Source organism: Mastacembelus armatus, chromosome 16, assembly GCF_900324485.2.
Source record: "Mastacembelus armatus chromosome 16, fMasArm1.2, whole genome shotgun sequence".
Classification (NCBI taxonomy): Eukaryota; Metazoa; Chordata; class Actinopteri; order Synbranchiformes; family Mastacembelidae; genus Mastacembelus; species Mastacembelus armatus.
In genome coordinates this window covers 20,733,471-20,753,386 of record NC_046648.1, presented here as the reverse complement: position 1 = coordinate 20,753,386, position 19,916 = coordinate 20,733,471, and the positions used below count along the sequence as shown (strand labels likewise).

The 19,916-nt window shown below is 38.1% G+C and overlaps 2 protein-coding genes across 2 annotated transcripts; one reads left to right on the top strand and one right to left on the bottom strand.

Moving 5' to 3' along the window:
• Positions 1-4,955: 4,955 nt before the first annotated feature.
• Positions 4,956-19,453, top strand: LOC113136250 (uncharacterized). Its single transcript, XM_033325588.1, has 11 exons — positions 4,956-4,971; positions 12,169-12,330; positions 14,453-14,497; positions 15,029-15,090; positions 15,265-15,782; positions 17,791-17,847; positions 18,006-18,032; positions 18,186-18,437; positions 18,872-18,925; positions 19,037-19,077; positions 19,340-19,453. Exons 2-11 carry the CDS (start codon positions 12,289-12,291, stop codon positions 19,343-19,345), a joined length of 1,104 nt encoding a protein of 367 aa, XP_033181479.1. The 5' UTR covers positions 4,956-4,971; positions 12,169-12,288; the 3' UTR covers positions 19,346-19,453.
• Positions 6,890-12,240, bottom strand: LOC113136242 (sperm motility kinase 2A). The gene is made up of 5 exons (XM_026316878.2): positions 12,189-12,240; positions 10,416-10,561; positions 9,247-9,385; positions 8,692-8,799; positions 6,890-8,307 (listed from the first exon to the last, which is right to left on the bottom strand). Exons 2-5 carry the CDS (start codon positions 10,559-10,561, stop codon positions 7,297-7,299), a joined length of 1,404 nt encoding a protein of 467 aa, XP_026172663.2. The 5' UTR covers positions 12,189-12,240; the 3' UTR covers positions 6,890-7,296.
• Positions 19,454-19,916: the final 463 nt, after the last annotated feature.

Genomic DNA, 19,916 nt, shown 5'->3' with positions numbered 1-19,916 from the left:
GATATCCTTCTGCTTGGAGACGGTGCTATCAGTCACATAAACAACAGCAGAATTATTACATGCAGCTACCCAAGTGCCATGGTCACTGATATAGCAGCTCTCCTCCCCCAGGTCATCTCAAAACACCATGGAATCAAACAGCTGATCCTGCATGTGGGTGCAGTGGACACCAGAAAGGGAGAATCAGAGGTTTTAAAACAGGACTTCTCTAAATTATTAGAGAAACTTGACAAACTGAAAATCCAGTCATTTGTCAGTGGGCCTCTCCCAAACATCGACAGGAGGATTAATAAATTCAGCCGGCTGCTTGCATTGAACACATGGCTGTCCAAGGCCTGTGAGATAAGAGGAGTGCACTTCATTGATAACTTCAACCTGTTTTGGCAACGCGACGACCTGTTCAAGGGAAAGGGCCCATATTTGAGCAGGAGTGGAGTGAGACGGTTAACGGATAACCTCCTCCACTCTCTGAGACACCATACTGGGTCTGGATGGCCGTCTGAACAGCTAAAGGCTCCTCTGAGAGAAGAGAGGAGTGAAGTAAACACTCACACCACACCAGCAACGGACCCCTCATCAGCCAAGGATCCCCCCTCAACAGCACTTTCAATGGTGCCCCCTCCACTGCCCTGGGCCCCCCCAGCTGCATCCACGTCCTCTGCAGACTCATCACTGACCATCCCATCCCCGGCTTCACCAATGGGATTTCCAAATCATTTGGAAACCTTGGTGAAATCAGGAATTAAAATGGTGCCTCTGACCCCTAACCTGGCAAGGTCACGGGTATTATCATCAACGCCAGTCAACTCATCCCCCCAGCAAACACCTGTCTTTCCTCAGAGCACCCCTGTCAGACCCCCCGCACCTGCTCCCGGACCGAAGATCCTGACTAGCATCAATGCTGCTAGCAGTAACTAGGACACCCAGGGCCTCTGCTGTTCTAGGACTTATAGCCATAATAAACCACTTATCGACCTGAGGCCCAGGGAGAGAACACTCTCCTCTAGTACTATAGCTCCAGTCAAAACACGCAGAGTGGCTAAAAGAGTGACAGACTGTCCAATCAGAGAAATCTAATTCAAATCCCTTGCAGACAGATAATCTCAGGTCCTACTCAAACTAATTTGAAAGTTGCAGTGCTCAATGTCAGATCTCTATGTAACAAATCATTTTTAATCAATAATTTTATCTTCTCTCATAATCTTGATTTTATGTTTTTAACAGAAACATGGTTAGATAGCAGGACAGCAAATGCGGTTCTTATTGAATCCACCCCACCTAATTTCATATTTCTATCAGAAACACGAGAAAACAAAAAGGGTGGTGGCGTCTGTGCCTTTTTTAGGGATAATATGGTTACCCACAGGCTGTCATTTGGGGAGTTCTTATCATTTGAGTATGTATCTTTTAAAATGGAGCAAAAATTATCTCCCTCTATACTTTTTATTATCCTCCACAAACCTCCCCAATGCTGTCAAAATGTTATTGATGAATTTACTGAGATGCTTTCAGTTGTCTTGACTGTTTGGTTATTACAGGTGATTTCAATGTTCACATGGATAAGGCCTGTGACAGATATGCTAAAGAACTTTCTGCCGTCCTTGAAACGTATGGTCTTAGCCAGCACGTTAGGGAGCCGACCCATACCAGAGGTCACACTCTGGACCTTGTCATTACAAAGGGTGTTAACGCTTCTAATATCACTGTGATTGATGTTGCTTTGTCTGATCATTTTTGTGTCTTTTTTGATTTGTCCATAATTCCCAAAGATGCAACTGGACTTACACTTGTTCAGAAAAGACACATAAATGATAACACCAGGAAACTGTTTATGGAGATGATTAGGTTTGAAAATACCACTTTCTCTCATGTTGAAGATTTGTTGAATTCATATACTTCAAGTGTTCTAAATGTCATAGATGCGATTGCTCCTGTTACGGATAAATTAATCAGGAACAGGCAAAAGCCACCATGGAGAAATAATGACTCGGTCAGGGCACAGAAAAGGGAGTGCCGGAAGGCCGAACGAAGATGGCGTAAATCAAAGCTCCAGGTTCATTATGACATTTATAAGCAGATGCTGTGTGTGTTCAATGAAACTCTACGTAGAAAGAGAGAAATGCATTTTTCTGAAATCATCAACAACAGCAGTAACAACTCACGTGTCCTGTTTGCTACAGTGAGTAGGTTGACAAACCCTCCATCTCCATTGCCATTGGAACTAATTTCAACATCTAAATGTAATATATTTGCATTATTTTTTAATGACAAGATTCAGGGTATTAAACAAACAATAAATTGCACAAGGCAGATACCAACTCTGCAGCCATCCAGGAAACACTTGGTAGAACTGACACACGTTACACCAGTAAATGACATAACAGTTGAAGAGACCATCTCAAGTCTGAGCTCATCCACCTGTTGCCTTGATGTTTTACCCACTAAGTTTCTGAAATCAGTACTAAGCAGTTTGTTACCACAACTCACTCAATTAGTTAATAACTCATTACAGTCAGGAACATTTCCAAGGGCTTTGAAAATTGCTGTCATCAAGCCTCTCCTGAAGAAGAGCAGTCTCGATGTCATGGTACTGAACAACTACCGGCCCATATCAAACCTGCCGTTTTTAGGCAAAATCATTGAAAAAGTTGTTTACCAGCAACTTACTGACTTTCTCATGCTAAACAACTACTTTGATGATTTTCAGTCAGGATTTAGGCCCCATCATAGCACTGAAACTGCCCTCATCAAGGTGACAAATGACATTCGTCTGAACACCGACGCTGGCAGAGTCTCTGTCTTAGTACTGCTGGATCTAAGTGCTGCTTTTGACACAGTGGACCATGTGATCCTGTTACAAAGGTTAGAGGACTGGATAGGCATCTCTGGTACTGCCCTTAAATGGTTTAAGTCCTATCTTGAAGACAGGAAGTATTTCATTGAAGTTGGTAACTGTGTCTCAGACCAAATGGTATTGACATGTGGGGTCCCCCAAGGGTCCATCTTGGGACCCCTTTTGTTCAATCTTTACATGTTTCCTTTAGGCCAGTTAATACGCAGCAATAATGTGTCATACCATAACTATGCAGATGACACTCAGATTTACATTTCACTCACAGCTGGTGAATATGGACCAGTCGACTCACTGTGCAGCTGTATTGATCAGATCACTCTGTGGATGCAAAACAATTCTCTCCAAATAAACAGTGGCAAGACTGAAATAATCATCTTTGGGCCTCAGAAACAAAGAGAAAGTGTCAGCAGTCACCTCGAGTCTCTGTCTCTAAAATTTAAAAATCAAGTTAGAAATCTAGGGGTAATCATGGACTCAGACTTGAATTTTAACAGCCACATTAAATCGATAACATCATCAGCATTTTACCATCTCAAAAACATTGCCAGAATCAAAGGGATCATGTCTAAACCAGACTTGGAAAGACTCATCCATTCTTTTATCTCTAGCAGGTTAGATTACTGTAACGGCCTGTTCACGGGGCTCTCAAAACGAGCTGTAAGGCAGCTACAGTACATAAGCTAAAAACCTTTCTTTTTAGTGTGGCATATAACATATGACCAGACTAGCCCTGACAGTGTTTTATCCAAACCGATCTATCTGCACTCAGTTTCCTTTAATATTAATTTTTAACTTTTTATTATTATTTATTTTTTCTTTTTTAAAACTGTCTTGTCACTACTTTTGTTTAGCTGGGGAAGACAATCGGACTCACGGTCAGTACTCTAAGTTGATTAGGTTGGGAACCTTCGATCTAAAGCCAATTGGGTCAGGGACTCAGGGGTTAGGAACCCTGGAGCTTTAGTGTTATCCTTAGAATACGGGTCTAAACAGCTGTTTAGACCCGCTGTTTAAACTTAAATAAGGGGTTTGGAACCTCCAGCTGTAGTCTACTCGATCCTAGACATAAGAGTCCGGGACTCAGGATCGTCTCCGCAGATAGTCTGTGTTGAGGTACTTTTAGTCCATCAGGGATGGGACAAACTGAAAGTAGGGGACCCACAAATATGGGTCAGCGTGGTCCGATAGTCGATATCATAAGGGGCAAATAAGGTGACAAAGTGGTGGCATGCCTTTTTATTTTTTATTCTCGCTTATGTATTTTTAACCTGTCTTTTATTTCTGTAAAGCACTTTGAATTACTCTGTGTATGAATTGTGCTATATAAATAAACTTGCCTTGCCTTGCCTTGCCTCCATAGTCTGTTGCAATTCAGGACAACAGCTCTATCAGGAATTTCAGGTTCATTACATGTTATATTTTATCACATATCTTAACATACTATGTGACATAACAGCCACATTGGATTGCATTACATATTACCTAAGAAGTTCTACTTAATCCTCTTTTTAAATTTTATTTGTTGATGCATTTTATGTTTCAGTTAAAGCACGTTGAATTGCCATATTGTGGAAAGGTGCTGTACCAAACAACTTGCAATGCATTGCCTCCTAAATCGACCACTGAGTGTAAGTAAATAAGAGCAATTTATAATGGATCATTTAGTTGTGTTTTTGTAAATCACAATTCTATTTGACCATTTTAGCTGCTAGCTGACATCGTCAGTTGCTTATCTTCTTTAATTTATATTTACCTTATTCATTAAAAGCACCTGAGTGTTCAGCTAAAGAAAGTCAGGGTGGCACACTTACTGTAGGTTTGTGGTCCCTTCATTTATACATGCATATAATTAAAACAGAGCCATTTCCTTTGGGTAATAATGAGTTTAAGTGATGTATGATTACAGTTTTAAAATCCACATGACAGATTTGTCAGTCAGTCTGTAAAAATATCTTAATATTAAAGATATAACAAAGCTTGTATTCAGTCGTAGAATCAATAATCACTGTCGTTCTCCTGCCTAGTGTCCATTGTTGCTGTATAGTGCAGCAATTGTGCTCCTTGACACATCCTTAAGTGGGTGTTACTGCTGGAACCCTAGTCTCTGCAGATGGTGGGTGAGTTCTCTTTTGTTGCTGCTGCTGCTGCTCTTTTTACTGTTAATCATTTTTTATTGAATTCAGGGCTGTAGAGAATCAGACAGGCGTCTCATCATTTGAACATTGACCAAGTGAAAGACAAAATGTGGATTTTTCAAAACTTTAGCAGTAGTTCAAACTAAAATTCAACATTCAATAGAGGGTGCTGTGTGATCACATATGGCTGCCAAAGCACTTCACAGGATAACACATGGCCAGGCCAATCCAATGAAACCCATTCTTTTATTAACATAAAATGCTTTAAATGTCAGTACCAATAATGTGTAGTGTAGCTAAATGCACACGCACTGTTTATATAGTCAGAAATATTAAATTTGTTCATCTTCTAAATATAGAGTGCATTGCTTGACCACAAACACTGTATTGGTACAGCTCTGTTTATGTTGGTATTAGGTACATTCTTTTTAACAATTAGACTCAGAGGATGAACTTTGGTAAGTTTATATAGAAGTTTTACTTGCAAGGAGTAACAGTCACACAGCACCTTAATGCAGCATGAGTCACTGGCTGCTTGCAGCCCAGCACATCAGTTTTCGTGGTACAACAAAAGGGAGGTGATTTCCCACAGAAAGACATTGGGGCCCTTATCAAATGGTCAGGGTTACCGTAAACTGTTCTCACTGAGAGAGCAAAAATTATATTTCCACAAAACACAATAGGCCCTATTCAGAAGTGTTTCAGTTGTACTAAAGTACGGTGGATCCGGTCACTTGAGGGTAAACATTTTAATTTCTCTAACAGTTGGAGAAATACAACATATTTTTTACTACCTTTGAGCAACATATCTGCTTATATATAGGAGGAAGATTTTAGCATACAGCACAGATACAATTTTTAGTTTCATAACTCTGCAAAGGAAACCACACATCCCACATCCTCTCAATGTAAAAGGCAGATAAACTGAGAGATTAATAGCTCCAGATCCCCAGACAACTGAGACAAATCCACATGAACTGTAGCTGTCGACCAACCAATTTATCTTATCTTTATATATACCGATAGGTCTCAAATCACTTCTGACTCTCGGCAGCTGATGCTTTTGAACTTCCAGTGTCACTGGACAGGAGGAGGAAACAATATGGGTATAACTCATGTACATATGGCACTACATGCTGTAAATTGTAGCTCATACAAACATGAACACACTGTGCAGAGTTCAGTGCTGTCAACCGTATCACCCTGAGCAGATTAGTAGATGGTGGCTCTCCTGGTTTATAAAAGGCTCAGTAGTATAAAAGTGTGTCTAAGCTTTTATCAGTGGTGGAATGTGGAAGTCTGAAAGTTGAAACAAATATTTGATTAAATATTTAGTTGATTAAATGAATCTGTGACAATTTTGATAATTGAATAATAGCTTCGTTAGTTTAAAGAGCAAAACGAACAAACATTCGGATTGTTATAAATATACATACTGGCTGATTTGGAATTACTGTACAGGACTTTATGAGACTCATACCTGCTGTACTACAAAGCGCTTTGCAAACCACATGGTGGTATCTGATTTAGATGAAGTTAGATCAAGAGAGACACACTTTCTTTGCCCAAAGTTCCACCATATTCACTGAGATTTTCGGTGTGTGGTATCATGTTAACTAATTAACTGAACTGAAAATCCATTACATTTAGCAGTATTGTCTCTTTTCATCACTCAGCCAATGAAATGCTTTGAAATGTGACAGACTCAGACATTCCTGACTCACACGTGAAGCATGTAAAAGTAAAAGCACTACCAGAAACGATGAAATAAAGTAAAACCAGCATTACATCATTGCGCATTTGTTGTGTGTTACTGGCAGTGTAGTGTTTGCGTCTTTTCATTACCTGGTCAAATTTTCTTGGTATTAAAACAGTTAAATGACAACTCAATTTCAGCAAGTATTTCAAAAAAAATTTATTTACACAAATATACACATGGCCTACCTTCACAGTCTTATACATTCAGATGCTGAAAAACATTCACAAATAGATGTTCACACCTGGAGCAAGTAATCGAGCAGGTCAATCAAATTCCTAACATAGCTGCATGGCATGTTACAGCACATCAAAGCTCTTTCAAGCCGTCCTCTTATTACAGCGTCACAATGCCGTTCTGTAGTTCTTTATGACTGCTTTTAAAATGACTTTAGTCATGCCAACTATAGCCTTAGTTTAGTCTTTACTCATGTGCCCTCCTAAGAATATACCAAAAGTAAGGTGACCCTTAACAAACCACTCAACCCACACATGCAATTACTTTTTGCAGATATAAAGTATTTGCCAGATAACAAACATTTAAATGTATCCTTATTTGCTATTAAACTTGACATCGTCAAACTTGACGATCTTCCCATCACGTGTCACCACCTCCTTCTGCTCCCATGATTCCACTTCTCCATTTTTCTCTGCAAAGCGCCGCACCACCACCCTCCCTGTTGCAGGCAAGTTACAGGGCAGATCCTTGGCAGCCTCTTGGTACAGCTTCATTTTGATTAAGTCCTGTGTAATGTCAGATCCACCTTTTGGGACCATAGCCTGATTTCTGTTCTTGTCCTCTCCTCTTGGAAGGTGAGGGGAATGTGCAAATAGTGTGGTTGGTTGCGGTGCTGCTTTGAACTCTGGTCTGGGTGCACGCTCCCAATTTAGTGGTGATGGCGCCCTGATCATTGGTGACGGCGCCCTGTTCATTGGTGACGGCGCCCTGTTCATTGGTGACGGCGCCCTGTTCATTGGTGACAGGTCCCTGTTGAATGGTGATGGAGCCCTGTTCATTGGTGACGGGTCCCTGTTGAACGGTAATGGAGCCCTGTTCATTGGCGACGGGTCCCTGTGTAGCTGAGCTGGATCCCTGTTGAGTGGAGATGGGTCCCTGTTCTGTGGTGATGGTGATTGGTTTCTGACATTAATGTGAGGTGCAGCTGGCTTAAGATGGTCTTTTTGAAGGGGTGTATTGACGACAATGCCTGCACCTCCAGCCCTTCGTATGTCACTTATGACCGCTGCAATGGTGGTTCTCACAGCAGGATCAGGCTCCACCATCCTACACACGGAGTGGCAATATGGGCTATCATGCAGGGTCTCCTTAATCTTGGCGGGGCAGACGCTGGGGGTGTAGAGTCGAATCCGAGCACAGAGCTCAGCGATGATCTTACCCATGGCCCACACGTCTGAACGCTGATTCCGTTGACTGCCCCTTTGCAGCACCTCAGGAGCTGAATAGGCCTCATTCCCCATGTCTATAGCAGAGTTGAGACCATGGCGGAAGAATTTGGCCAGTCCCAGGTCGATAATTACTGCTCTGTTTGTGTTATGTTCCACCTGGAGGAGAATTTTGGTTTAGTTTGTATGAAACATTTTCTTACAAAATTACAATTCACTGAGCATTATTAGGGGGATAATAGACCATACTGGTTTCTTTTGACCAGACCATTTTGTATGTTGATCATTTTACTTTCACTGTCTTTGCAGCAGAGTTTTTTAAAAGTTCAAACTCTTGGTTTTCCCTAAGAATCACTGCTTATAGACACTATACCAAAGGTTTGAATTTGCCCTTAAATCAATTTGTATGCTCATATTTGCCCAAGTGGGTTTTCTCCACTTTGTCTCTGTATATTGATGAAATGTAGAAGTTACCAAAAATCTAATATTGGGAAACCTTTAACCGATACACTAACAGTACACTATTTGCACATCTTCACCCACCATGATGTTTTCAGGCTTGAGGTCTTGATGAACAATATCTTTGGAGTGGAGGTGAAGCAGTCCTTCACACATGCCGATAATGATAGTTCCTTTATTAGCTGGAGTCAACTGTGAAAATAAATCAATAGATCAAGTTTAGCTGGAATGAGTGAATCACTTACATAATATATGAACCAACTTCCTCATGTTGAATTGCACACCCTTTTACTTCAGGCTTGAACATGAAGTAATTGTCTGTTAACACAGTGTACTGTAATGTGAAATGCACACAGGTTTATTGCACACTGGTCATAGAAAAAGAATGGATTTCTGACATGAACTGCAAATGACAGGATCATATTCGAAGTGATCCAGATTTTGGTCAAAAATCTGAAAACAAGGTGATATCATTATGGCTCAGAGTTTGAGGTGTGGGAAGGAGAAATGTCCTTTAAAAGTACAAGAACTTGATTTGTCCCAAATATCCAAGATGAGTGAAATATATATTTTTTTCTGTGTTGTCCTTAATTTCACTTTGAATTGTGTGTGTGTTTTCTACTGTTGTGACAGCTTTACCTGTATTTTAGACTTTGCTGCTTTGAAGATGGTGGTCTCCAAGTCTTCTCCAAAGATAAACTCTAGAGGAATGATCCATTTCCCATCTTTGAGAGTTATGTTTCCCAGAAGCTTCACTATGTTGGGATGATTTGCCTTGCTGCAGATCAGTGGTAACATGTTATGGAGAGACAGAGAATCTGATAATAAAATAAAACTAAATTATTACTTTTTAGCTGAAAAATTTGAAAACCTAGATGCTCTATCTTAGGTTGAGGGGACTGTATAAGTCCCAGTCTTAGGTAAAACCTAGGCAACTCAGTTTTAGTTGAATTCCATTATTTGATATTATTTGAAATTTCATTCCTTTGTATAGCTTAATACCACATAGATTGTATTAGTGGTTAGCACTTTTCCCTCACAGCAAGAAGGTCGTGGGTTCGCAACCCGGCCTTTCTGTGTGGAGTTTGCATGTTCTCCCTGTGCTTGTGTGGGTTTTCTCCAGGTACTCTGGTTTTCTCCCACAGTCCAAAAACATGTATGTCAGGTTGATTGGTGACTCTAAATTGCCCATAGGAGTGAGTGTGAGTGTGTGAGGTTGTTTGTCTCTATGTGGCCCTGTGATGGACTGGTGACCTGTCCAGGGTGGACCCCTGCCTTTCACCCAAAGAGAGCTGGGACAGGCTCCAGCAGATCCCTGTGACCCTGGTTAAGGAATAAGTGGGTATAGAAAATGGATGGAATTAAATGTGTTGATGCAGCACATCAGCCCTGTGCAGCACTGTCTCCTCACAGTTCGAGCCACAGCAAACTGTGTCTTTTCTGTGGGCGTTCACATCTTCTACCTGTGTCTGCAGGAGAAAGCCCCTGCTGGTGAGTCAAAATTGCCCGTAGGTATGAATGTGTATGTGAGTGTGAGGATATATGTCTCATGTGATTAATAGTATTTTCTAAGAAAGCTATGAAGCCAACAAAAGACTTTTGATAAGAACAGATAGAGATGGAGGAATTTGGTAATGCTTCAGATTACAACATCACTGCTTATTTGTACTAGATACCAATAATACTAGTATGTTGTTTGTACAAGAATAGAAAATATATTAGGTCTGTTAACTGTAAATGTAGCCTACCCATTATTTGTGATAGCTTTTGTTTTGTTGTTTCCTTTCCTTTTTTTTACTAGTACTTACTTGTACACGTCACACTCTCTCTCCAGGTCCTTCCTATTGATTAATTGTTGGGGGACTTTCTTTACAGCAGCCCAGGTGTCATTGTACTTCTCCTTGTACACTTTCCCAAAACAGCCCTGTGCAATAGTGCTGGTGGAGTATGCCATCTAGGAGAAAGAGCCAGGTCATCTTTGTAATCACATTCAAGCTCATTAGAAAATGTACACAAGGTTAGCTGACACAGCAAAATAAAACACAATTTTGGCCGTAATTGCCAGTTTAGTGACTATATAAGGGTTTATATGGGTCTTCTAGTAAGTACTGCCAGTTTCCTGTTCTTGGTGTAGGGTGTTTTGGGTACTTTCCTCTTTTGCTTCCTTGCATAACATTGGACTGCTGTGATGCACTTGCAAATTCTGACAAGTTTTTATGATACTCGAGATACAGATGCCTGTACTTGACTATTTATGCCACTTGACCACTATATTTCAGGGTCTAACAAGGTACTATTTCCACCACTCTATTTATTTGAGAGGTAGTTTCTTTGACAATCTAGATTTAAATATAAAATAGCAGAGTAGCTATTATATGAAGTAGTTATAATAATCTTTACTTTGATGTGTTACAGTGTTAAAAGCTTTTATACATGAATAAAAATACGCTTAAACTATAATATAATGCTGTCAGAAGTCATTCAGTTGTCTAATGAGCACTTTTTCAAAATAAGTTGAGTACATTTGCTGCTATAGTAAACTTGTAAAAGCAGGACTTACTTGGAAAACCATGATAATAATTGTGAAGATACAATAAGATTCTCTGAAATGTCACTTAACCAAAGATCTGCTGTTATTTTTTTTAATTATTACTAGACATATCTTTCATCAAAGTGTCTTTTCATCATAAATAAACCTGTCACCAGCCTGTCAGAGATAAAACATAAAGACATTTAAATGAGTAAAATTAGCATTCTCCAGAAGGGAGTGTCAGCTCTGTTGGGTAAGACTGGGTATTATGTGTGTGTCACAGCTGGATAAGACCTCTGAACTGCCTGTTATGTTGCACTTAATTAGAATTGATTTTTAATTCCCTGACCAAATTGAAGATTTAGTATAGATGATGATTCAAAAGTCTGGAACCAGGACACCCTGAATCCTTAGGTAACCTACAAAACAAACTTAAATAAACAAATACAAGAAGCTGCTCACCTCACTGAGAGTATAAATCAACCATAACTCAATCTGTTGTGCAAATAACAGCTCCAGTGCCCTATTCAAAAAAAAATATTTACTGTTTTAGGAATTTGAACTATTTTAACTATTAACCTCCAGTCAGCATTCTGCAGTCCACAGTGTTATATAAAGGAAGATAATAAAGCTGACAAACTGGTAAGCCCAGACGAGAAAAGAAAGTTTGCCTTTGGACTAGCACAGTCCAATGTAGGCAGCTTGTAGCATAAGTACATACCAAGAGAAAACATTGTCATGTTTAACTTACAGCAGCTCACAGGATGACAGTGAATAGCTATAGTATGAGACCAGCCCAGTCAGTCACTTCACAGAAATGAATATTCACAAAAAGAAAGCTGAGGTAAAAGTCAAATAATCGGTGGAAAGCACATCATAAAATTCAAGAATAGCCTTTTTGCTATAATTACAACATCCTTAAGTACTATAATCTAGCTGATCAAAAGAGGAAAGGGTCTCTAACACTAACTGACAGGATTAAAGTGGATATATTTATCCAATTTAATCCAAAGACTTGTGTTCTTCCACAGGAATCTACCCTGGCACTTACCTTTTTGCTGGAGAGCCTAAGCAGCTGCGTCAGGTCTGAACATGAGTCAACAGGGTTGTCACTGTTAATACCTGTTCCACGCCTTTCCTGCACCTGGTCCATGGCCTTGAGCAAAGCAGACACGCCTGCCAGCTGCGACACCGTGAGTAGCACATTATAAATTAGTGTAGTGCTGAACCAATGAAAAAAGAAAAACTCCCATGAACAGATAGGCATGTGGCTGTGTGGTTGAGGTAATAGACAATGGCATAACATAATGGCCCTAATACAGTGGTTAGAATGTCAGTTCAGTACAGTATGTCAAAGCCATGGATGGATTGAAAAGACAATGGTTTCCTTTGAGTGCTCCTGTGTTGCTTTGTTTCAGGATGTAAATGTTGCTCTACCACTCTGCTTCAGACTGAAATATCTCAATAAATAACTGAGTCAGAGATTATCTTAAATCTAATCTTAATAGATCTTATTAAACTTGGCAATCCAGTGACTTTTTCCTTAGTGCCACTATCAGGTTGACATTTGCAGTTTGACAGAAATATCCACCAGATTGCTCACAAAGTCTTATTCTGCCCAGTACTTTGGTGTATGGGCAGTGTAACAACATTTCTATCAACTCCAACTGCACTTTCTGTTTGAATGCTAAACTAACATGAACATTTTAAACACCAGACCTACTAAACATCAGTGCATTAGTATCATCAAAGTAAGCATGCCTGTCAGAGCTGTGATGACTGATGACTTTTAGTCTTGATGCCAAGGCATTTTGCAGGTAAACTTTTTTTAGTCATCAACATTAAAGGGAAACTTGAGGTATGGGTTTCTTCGAACAGAGCTGTTAGATTAGATCATTAATATAAATGCATTACTACCTAACCTTACTCTGGCCTAAATGTGCACATTGCAATAAAGTTATGGAAAAAATGAACTAAAAAGCACCGTGATCAACCTAATATAAGCATCAAATTATCATCTTTAAAAAAATGATGACTTGACTTTCCAATAAACATTTCTCACAGTATCTTTAAACAGCAAATTTTGTTTTAAATGAAATTTAAATGAACGTCTGTGACCAAATGATGAAATGGGTTTGTTGCATTGATACTGGGGTCTTAAAATAATTTACATGAATATAATAGTGACATTATGTTTTTAGGCAATAAGGTAGTTAAGGCTGCAGGTTTATTTAAGAAACAATGGTAGCACAAATGAGAAACAGTGCTGCTTGTTAAGTTATTTTATAGCATAGGAGTGAGTTTTGGGGGCTTTTATCCACCCATTTCATTACTAATTTACATGAATTTTAAATTAAAACATCTTTGTCCTGGCAGCATGGTGGCTGAGTGGTTAGCCCTGTTGCCTCACAGCAAGAAGGTCCTTTGTTCACAACCCGGCCTTTCTGTGTGGAGTTTGCATGTTCTCCCTGTGCTTGTGTGGGTTTTCTCCAGGTACTCCAGTTTCCTCCCACAGTCCAAAAACATGTATGTCAGGTTGATTGGTGACTCTAAATTGCCCATAGGAGTGAGTGTGAGTGTGTGTGAGGTTGTTTGTCTCTATGTGGCCCAGTGATGGACTGGGGACCTGTCCAGGGTGTACCCCTGCCTTTCACCCAAAGAGAGCTGGGATAGGCTCCAGCAGATCCCTGTGACCCTGGTTAAGGAATAAGTGGGTATAGAAATGGATGGAACATTATTGTCCTCATTAATCTTCAAGCAGTTTCAGTGATCGCATGAGATCTGGAACTTGGCACTTGGCACCTGTTTCTCATGTGACTCTCATGTGACTCACTGGATGGCTTTTTCAGGGAACTACAAAACAACACTAAAAATATGTATCGCTGCATTCTTATGTGTATAGATTGTGATCAAACAGATATAAACAGATTGCATGCATTATGATTAAGCATCCTGCAGCTATGTACTGTCAGTCACATAAAACAAAAGCTCTAATTCATGAAAATCCCCTGTCCCCTGAATATAGTCAAAACAAAATAACTGCTCAGATATTATGGAATCTGAGATGGTTAAGTAAAGTCTAAAGAAACAATAAAACAACAAATATGTCTCCTGAGTTCTGCATAATGTACAGTATAAATCAAACTACATCAGTCTTACTGCAATAAACTGTTTACAGACATATCAGGTTTTTATTCCACTAGATGGAGATATTGAGGTATAATTTGATGACAGGAACAGTTTGTTACGTTTTGTTTCCTGGAGTCACAACAGGCTTCTTAAAACGTGACAAAGTTCTCTGCTGTGTCTTATCAGCTATGGCTAACCCAGTGGAAGATCTTGTCTCTTCTCAGCCGGAAAGTAAGTTGCTTTATTTAATATTCATCGTTACATTGTTTTTGGTTGACATTAAGAACAATTTTTGCCCATGCTCAGCATTAAGGGCTTTCATTCATTCTAGGCCTCTAGCTGGTTTAAACAGGATATCAATCTGGGCTCTGAGGGCTAAAAATGAGAAACATCTGAGTTTTGACATAACTTTAGTGACTAAACAAAATCGGTATGTTGATATTATTGCAGCTGAAATCCTTCCAGTGCTACACTAACAATCCAATTAAAAGCATAAGTAACTTTTGCTTGGTATGTCGCTAATACATTCACACAGGGGCTAGTATTTTTGCCAACATTTATGCATTTCTGACAACTGTATATTTTTGCTATTGCTCTGGGTCGTCGATTTTTGTGGTAAACACTAAAGAGTATTTTTATCAGATGAAGAGACTGTTTCAAAAAGTTAGAACAATAAATGTAACTACACTACTATTTTCTCTTCCCTAATGTATATCTGCTTTGCAAATGAAAACAAGTGTTTGAACTGTTTTATACTTGTAGGTTGCCAGGCTCTACATACCCAGGAGAGCGGGTATGTTTCTCTCTTTTATTTTTACTTTAAGGTAAAAATGAACATTGTCACATGCTATGTGAAAGTAATGGCTGAAGTCATTTTGATGTATTTGTTCACACTAATATGGCTGAAAAATACTTTCTCTGGAAGTATTTTGATGCTACTGTAAAAAACTAAATATGCTTTTGTATTTTTTTTAAAGTATTCTTTTTTTCATATACAGTGCTGCTGGCCTCTCCTCCAACATGGAGCACACGTTCAGTGAAAATTACACTGAAAGTGCTTTACCTGTATTAGACACAGGCAGCTTTGTGAAGCCCATTCCTAAGGTGGAATTGGTCAGGTCGTTCCCATCTGAACCTGCTGTTTTGAATGCAGATATTGTGTGTGTGGTTGGCTCTTCAAAGCCTGAATCACACTCTGTGTCTACCGGGAAGCGGTTATTAAAACCAGCTATTCCAAATGCAGTTTCACAACACATCTTTCCACCACAAGCCACGCTGATAGCCCTTACAGGGAAAGGCCAAGAAGAGGAAACTGTCACAAACACTTTACCCGGAACAACAACCATTAGAGACAAAGATCTAAGTGTTAAAAGGGCAGATGTAAATTGCTGTGTCATGAACACCGAGATGGCCACTGGAGAAAACCCATCAAAACCAAAACGCCCACCACTCATTCTTCAAAAGCCAAGAAAGAGCAACCAACAGTGGAAAAAAGCTGGTAGAAAGAAGTGGAAACGTAATTAAATTTCAATGTATATTTTTTTTAGATCACCACTAAAGTTTTGATTGAACATGTGACAAACTATGCAACATTATTTTAACTTTATCAGTTACACTTGTACAGTCTACTGTAATTCAATGCAACAGCTCTGCCATAAAATTGAACACTGTTTTTGCTGATATTGATGAAAATGTGTAAATTATATATATATATATATATATAAAAAATTATAGTATAAATATAAAATTTAATATATATATAGTTTATATATATAGATTTATATGATATATATTTAGTATAGATATATATATTGATTTTTTATTATATATATATATAATGATGATATATATATTAGAATTTTATTATATATATAGATATTTATTTATATATTATATATTTATTTTATATATAGATTTTTTTATATATATATATGTATATATATAGATATATATGTATTTGATATATATATATATATATATATATTATATTTATTTATATATATATATCTAATATATATATATATATATATATATATTTATATATATATAAATATATTTTATATATATATATATATATATATATATATATATATATAATATATATATATATATATATATATATATTAAACCAAGGTCATAGTTTTACTGGACTTAAATTATGTCTTTCTAACTTTTAGTCCTTTGCATTTACTTACAGGAAGGGAGATTATGATGCAGTCCAGTACAACAGAAAAACTATGACCTCAGTGCTAAAACATATAATTTAATTGGAAACTTTAAGACCTTAACCTGATACTATTACAAGCTGCCTTACCCCTTAACATAAGTTTAACCTAATTCCACAGTGAGAAAATTCTCAAAACCACAGCAATACAGGTTTCAATACAAAACATACAATACAGTAATACAAACAGAAAAATTACAAGAAGATACTATCAATGTAGCAATTAAAAATACTAATATGATAATTAAAAGTTGTATTAAGTTACATTAAATTGTGCAGGTGTAAATTGTACAGATATATAATAATGAATACCATCTTACAGTGTAATAATACTATCACATGAGGAAAGTACAGGGTGGGCCATTTATATGGATACACCTTAATAAAATGGGAATGGTTGGTGATATTAACGTCCTGTTTGTGGCACATTAGTATATGTGAGGGGGCAAACTTTTCAAGATGGGTGGTGACCATGGTGGCCATTTGGAAGTCGGCCATCTTGGATCCAACTTTTGTTTTTTCAATACGAAGAGGGTCATGTGACACATCAAACTTATTGGGAATTTCACAAGAAAAACAATGGTGTGCTTGGTTTTAACGTAACTTTATTCTTTCATGAGTTATTTACAAGTTTCTGACCACTTATAAAATGTGTTCAATGTGCTGCCCATTGTGATGGATTGTCAATGCAACCCTCTTCTCCCACTCTTCACACACTGATAGCAACACCACAGGAGAAATGCCAGCACAGGCTTCCAGTATCCGTAGTTTCAGGTGCTGCACATCTCGTATCTTCACACCATAGACAATTGCCTTCAGATGACCCCAAAGATAAAAGTCTAAGGGGGTCAGATCGGGAGACCTTGGGAGCCATTCAACTGGCCCACGACGACCAATCCACTTTTCAGGAAACTGGATTGGTCGTCGTGGGCCAGTTGAATGGCCCCCAAGGTCTCCCGAACACATTTTATAAGTGGTCAGAAACTTGTAAATAACTCATGAAAGAATAAAGTTACGTTAAAACCAAGCACACCATTGTTTTTCTTGTGAAATTCTCAATAAGTTTGATGTGTCACATGACCCTCTTCCTATTGAAAAAACAAAAGTTGGATCCAAGATGGCCGACTTCCAAATGGCCACCATGGTCACCACCCATCTTGAAAAGTTTGCCCCCTCACATATACTAATGTGCCACAAACAGGACGTTAATATCACCAACCATTCCCATTTTATTAAGGTGTATCCATATAAATGGCCCACCCTGTATATTGTTATTTATTTTCTTCCTGTGTATTTCCAGCATCCCTCCTGTTATTGGTGTCATTGACATTCATTGTTCCTGTGTTTACAATCACAGGTAGGTGCTAAAACAGTTCAAACTCCCTGTATTACTTTCTTGATTCCTGTTTAATTGTCTTGAATATAGGATCAACTTTTTAATAGTATACTTTGAGTACTGTTTATACCAACAATATACAGTATTTCTAAATTGTTGATATTTCCCTTATGTTACAGGTGCTAAACCTGCAGGAGACCAAAAGCGTAAGTTATTTTGTGAATCTGTTGATTGTGCCAAACTGCAGTGATTGTGTTAATATAAAAAATACAAACATTTTAAATCACCCTGGCTCTGAAATGTAAATTTGTTTCATTTGTCTGTTGTTCACTGATGTGTTTCCTCTGTTTTGACTGCAGTTCAGTGCCATACCTGCATGGATAAGAACAGATGCCCAGATCTAATGTCCATTTATGCATCTGATGACACTCTTGTCTACAACAGAAGCCTTGATCAACCATTGCCAGGGTGTTGTGCGTCCTTTTCATCTACTGCCAAGAGATGTGCTGTGTGCAACGTCCAGTCCAACATCACCATCATCTGCCCTGAGGCTATAAGGAAGTTTGACGTGGAAGCCAATGGAGTAACGATCTTAAACATCTCTCCTGGATGTATGAATATTATGAATTTAGTCAACATGAACCTCTGCAGTTTATGCAGAAAAGATGTCAGGATGTCCAAGTTACAACTGAACTATTTTTATATTGTCTTGTGCTCAGCTTGCTTTGTGGCTGATGACCAACTCTATAGTAACAGTCAAACAATCTATGCTACACTTATGCTTCTCCTCACACAATTTAATTTCCAACACGTGCTCATGAACAGTATTGAGTTAAACTGGAGCTCATCTATTTGTACACGCTGCAAATGTCACAGTACAGGTATTATTACACTGTTTATATGCAACTGTTTCCCTCTAACAGCTGCAGCCATTATTGAAATTGTGATAAAGTTTCAGGTGTGATACTATAAATAAAATTCAGCAGTATGAAAACTCAAGTGGTTCTGTGGAGCTCCTAATGGCATTTTCTTTCTTTCTCCTTAGGTGAAAAGCAGCTGCTCTGTAGCTGGGCACATGGTGGAGTGAGTCAGAGCAGTGGTATGTGTTTAACACAAACATTGACAACAATGGCTTTAAAATGTTGCTAAATGTTCTAGTAAATTTACTGCTTTAACTCAACATGACAGCAACTTGCTTCTCGTTTTGCAGTTCTGTTTGTGATCGCTGTTGCAGCTCTGGTGACATATTGTGTAAGTATAACTAAAGTGTTCACTGATCACACAATTCTCAAACTCAGATTTCTGTATGACTCACTGAAATCATTTTTTGGTCTCACATGTCCCCAAGTAAAACATTCAACACCATTACAATGATATTTTGGAAATACCAAGTCACATTTTACTATTTAGTTTTTATTCTTTCCTTTTAGCGACATCAGTAAAACAAGTATGAACCAATTATGTACAAAACAATTCATATTTACCTTACACATTTATCTTCTTTTTGAAACAGGGCTAAAAATGTCCACATTGAAGAACAGAAGACATCAAATACTTTCCATTCAATGATAAGCTAATGATGTTTGTAATGCTCTTCTGTTGCTTTAATTAAATGTTTTAAAAACCATTCGGTCATTATTTACAATCTATCAGGAAATTGTCTTTTTAGTAATAATCAGATGCTTAACTTAAGCAGATGAATTTATACCAAAGTATAAATGTGCATGTAAATGTTCTGCTACAGGCCTGTATTCAAATGTTTAATTTGTTACTAGTAATAGTACAAAAATAATCCACAATGCACCATTTAATAATAACATATGTGCATTATAATGACATAATAATTATATAATTATAATTATAATGGAACATTTTTTTCTTTCAAAATGTGTTTGAAATAAATTATAAGATTATAAAGTGCCAAAAAAATTGTTTTGTATTATTATTATATTAATATTGCCTCAAAATTGTTTTTAAGTTGTCTACAGTACAGGCCTAAGGGTTGGCATTAAATCCTAATGCTCAGGAGTAGGCCTAGGTATAGGGCCTTTGTTGTAACTTAACTTTCACCCTAACCAGATGTTTGTTGT

Bases quoted from the DNA above. Each gene is read 5' to 3' on its own strand.
- LOC113136242 (XM_026316878.2), bottom strand. From the start codon at position 10,561: ATGGCATACTCCACCAGCACTATTGCACAGGGCTGTTTTGGGAAAGTG. The intron at 9,386-10,415 runs GTAAGTACTAGT...ACTGATCTGCAG, and splicing joins AGAGAGTGTGACGTGTACAA to CAAGGCAAATCATCCCAACA. The intron at 8,800-9,246 runs GTAAAGCTGTCA...TTATTTTCACAG, and splicing joins CAGCAAAGTCTAAAATACAG to TTGACTCCAGCTAATAAAGG.
- LOC113136250 (XM_033325588.1), top strand. From the start codon at position 12,289: ATGGCCTTGAGCAAAGCAGACACGCCTGCCAGCTGCGACACC. The intron at 17,848-18,005 runs GTAGGTGCTAAA...CTTATGTTACAG, and splicing joins TCCTGTGTTTACAATCACAG to GTGCTAAACCTGCAGGAGAC. The intron at 18,926-19,036 runs GTATGTGTTTAA...CTCGTTTTGCAG, and splicing joins TGGAGTGAGTCAGAGCAGTG to TTCTGTTTGTGATCGCTGTT.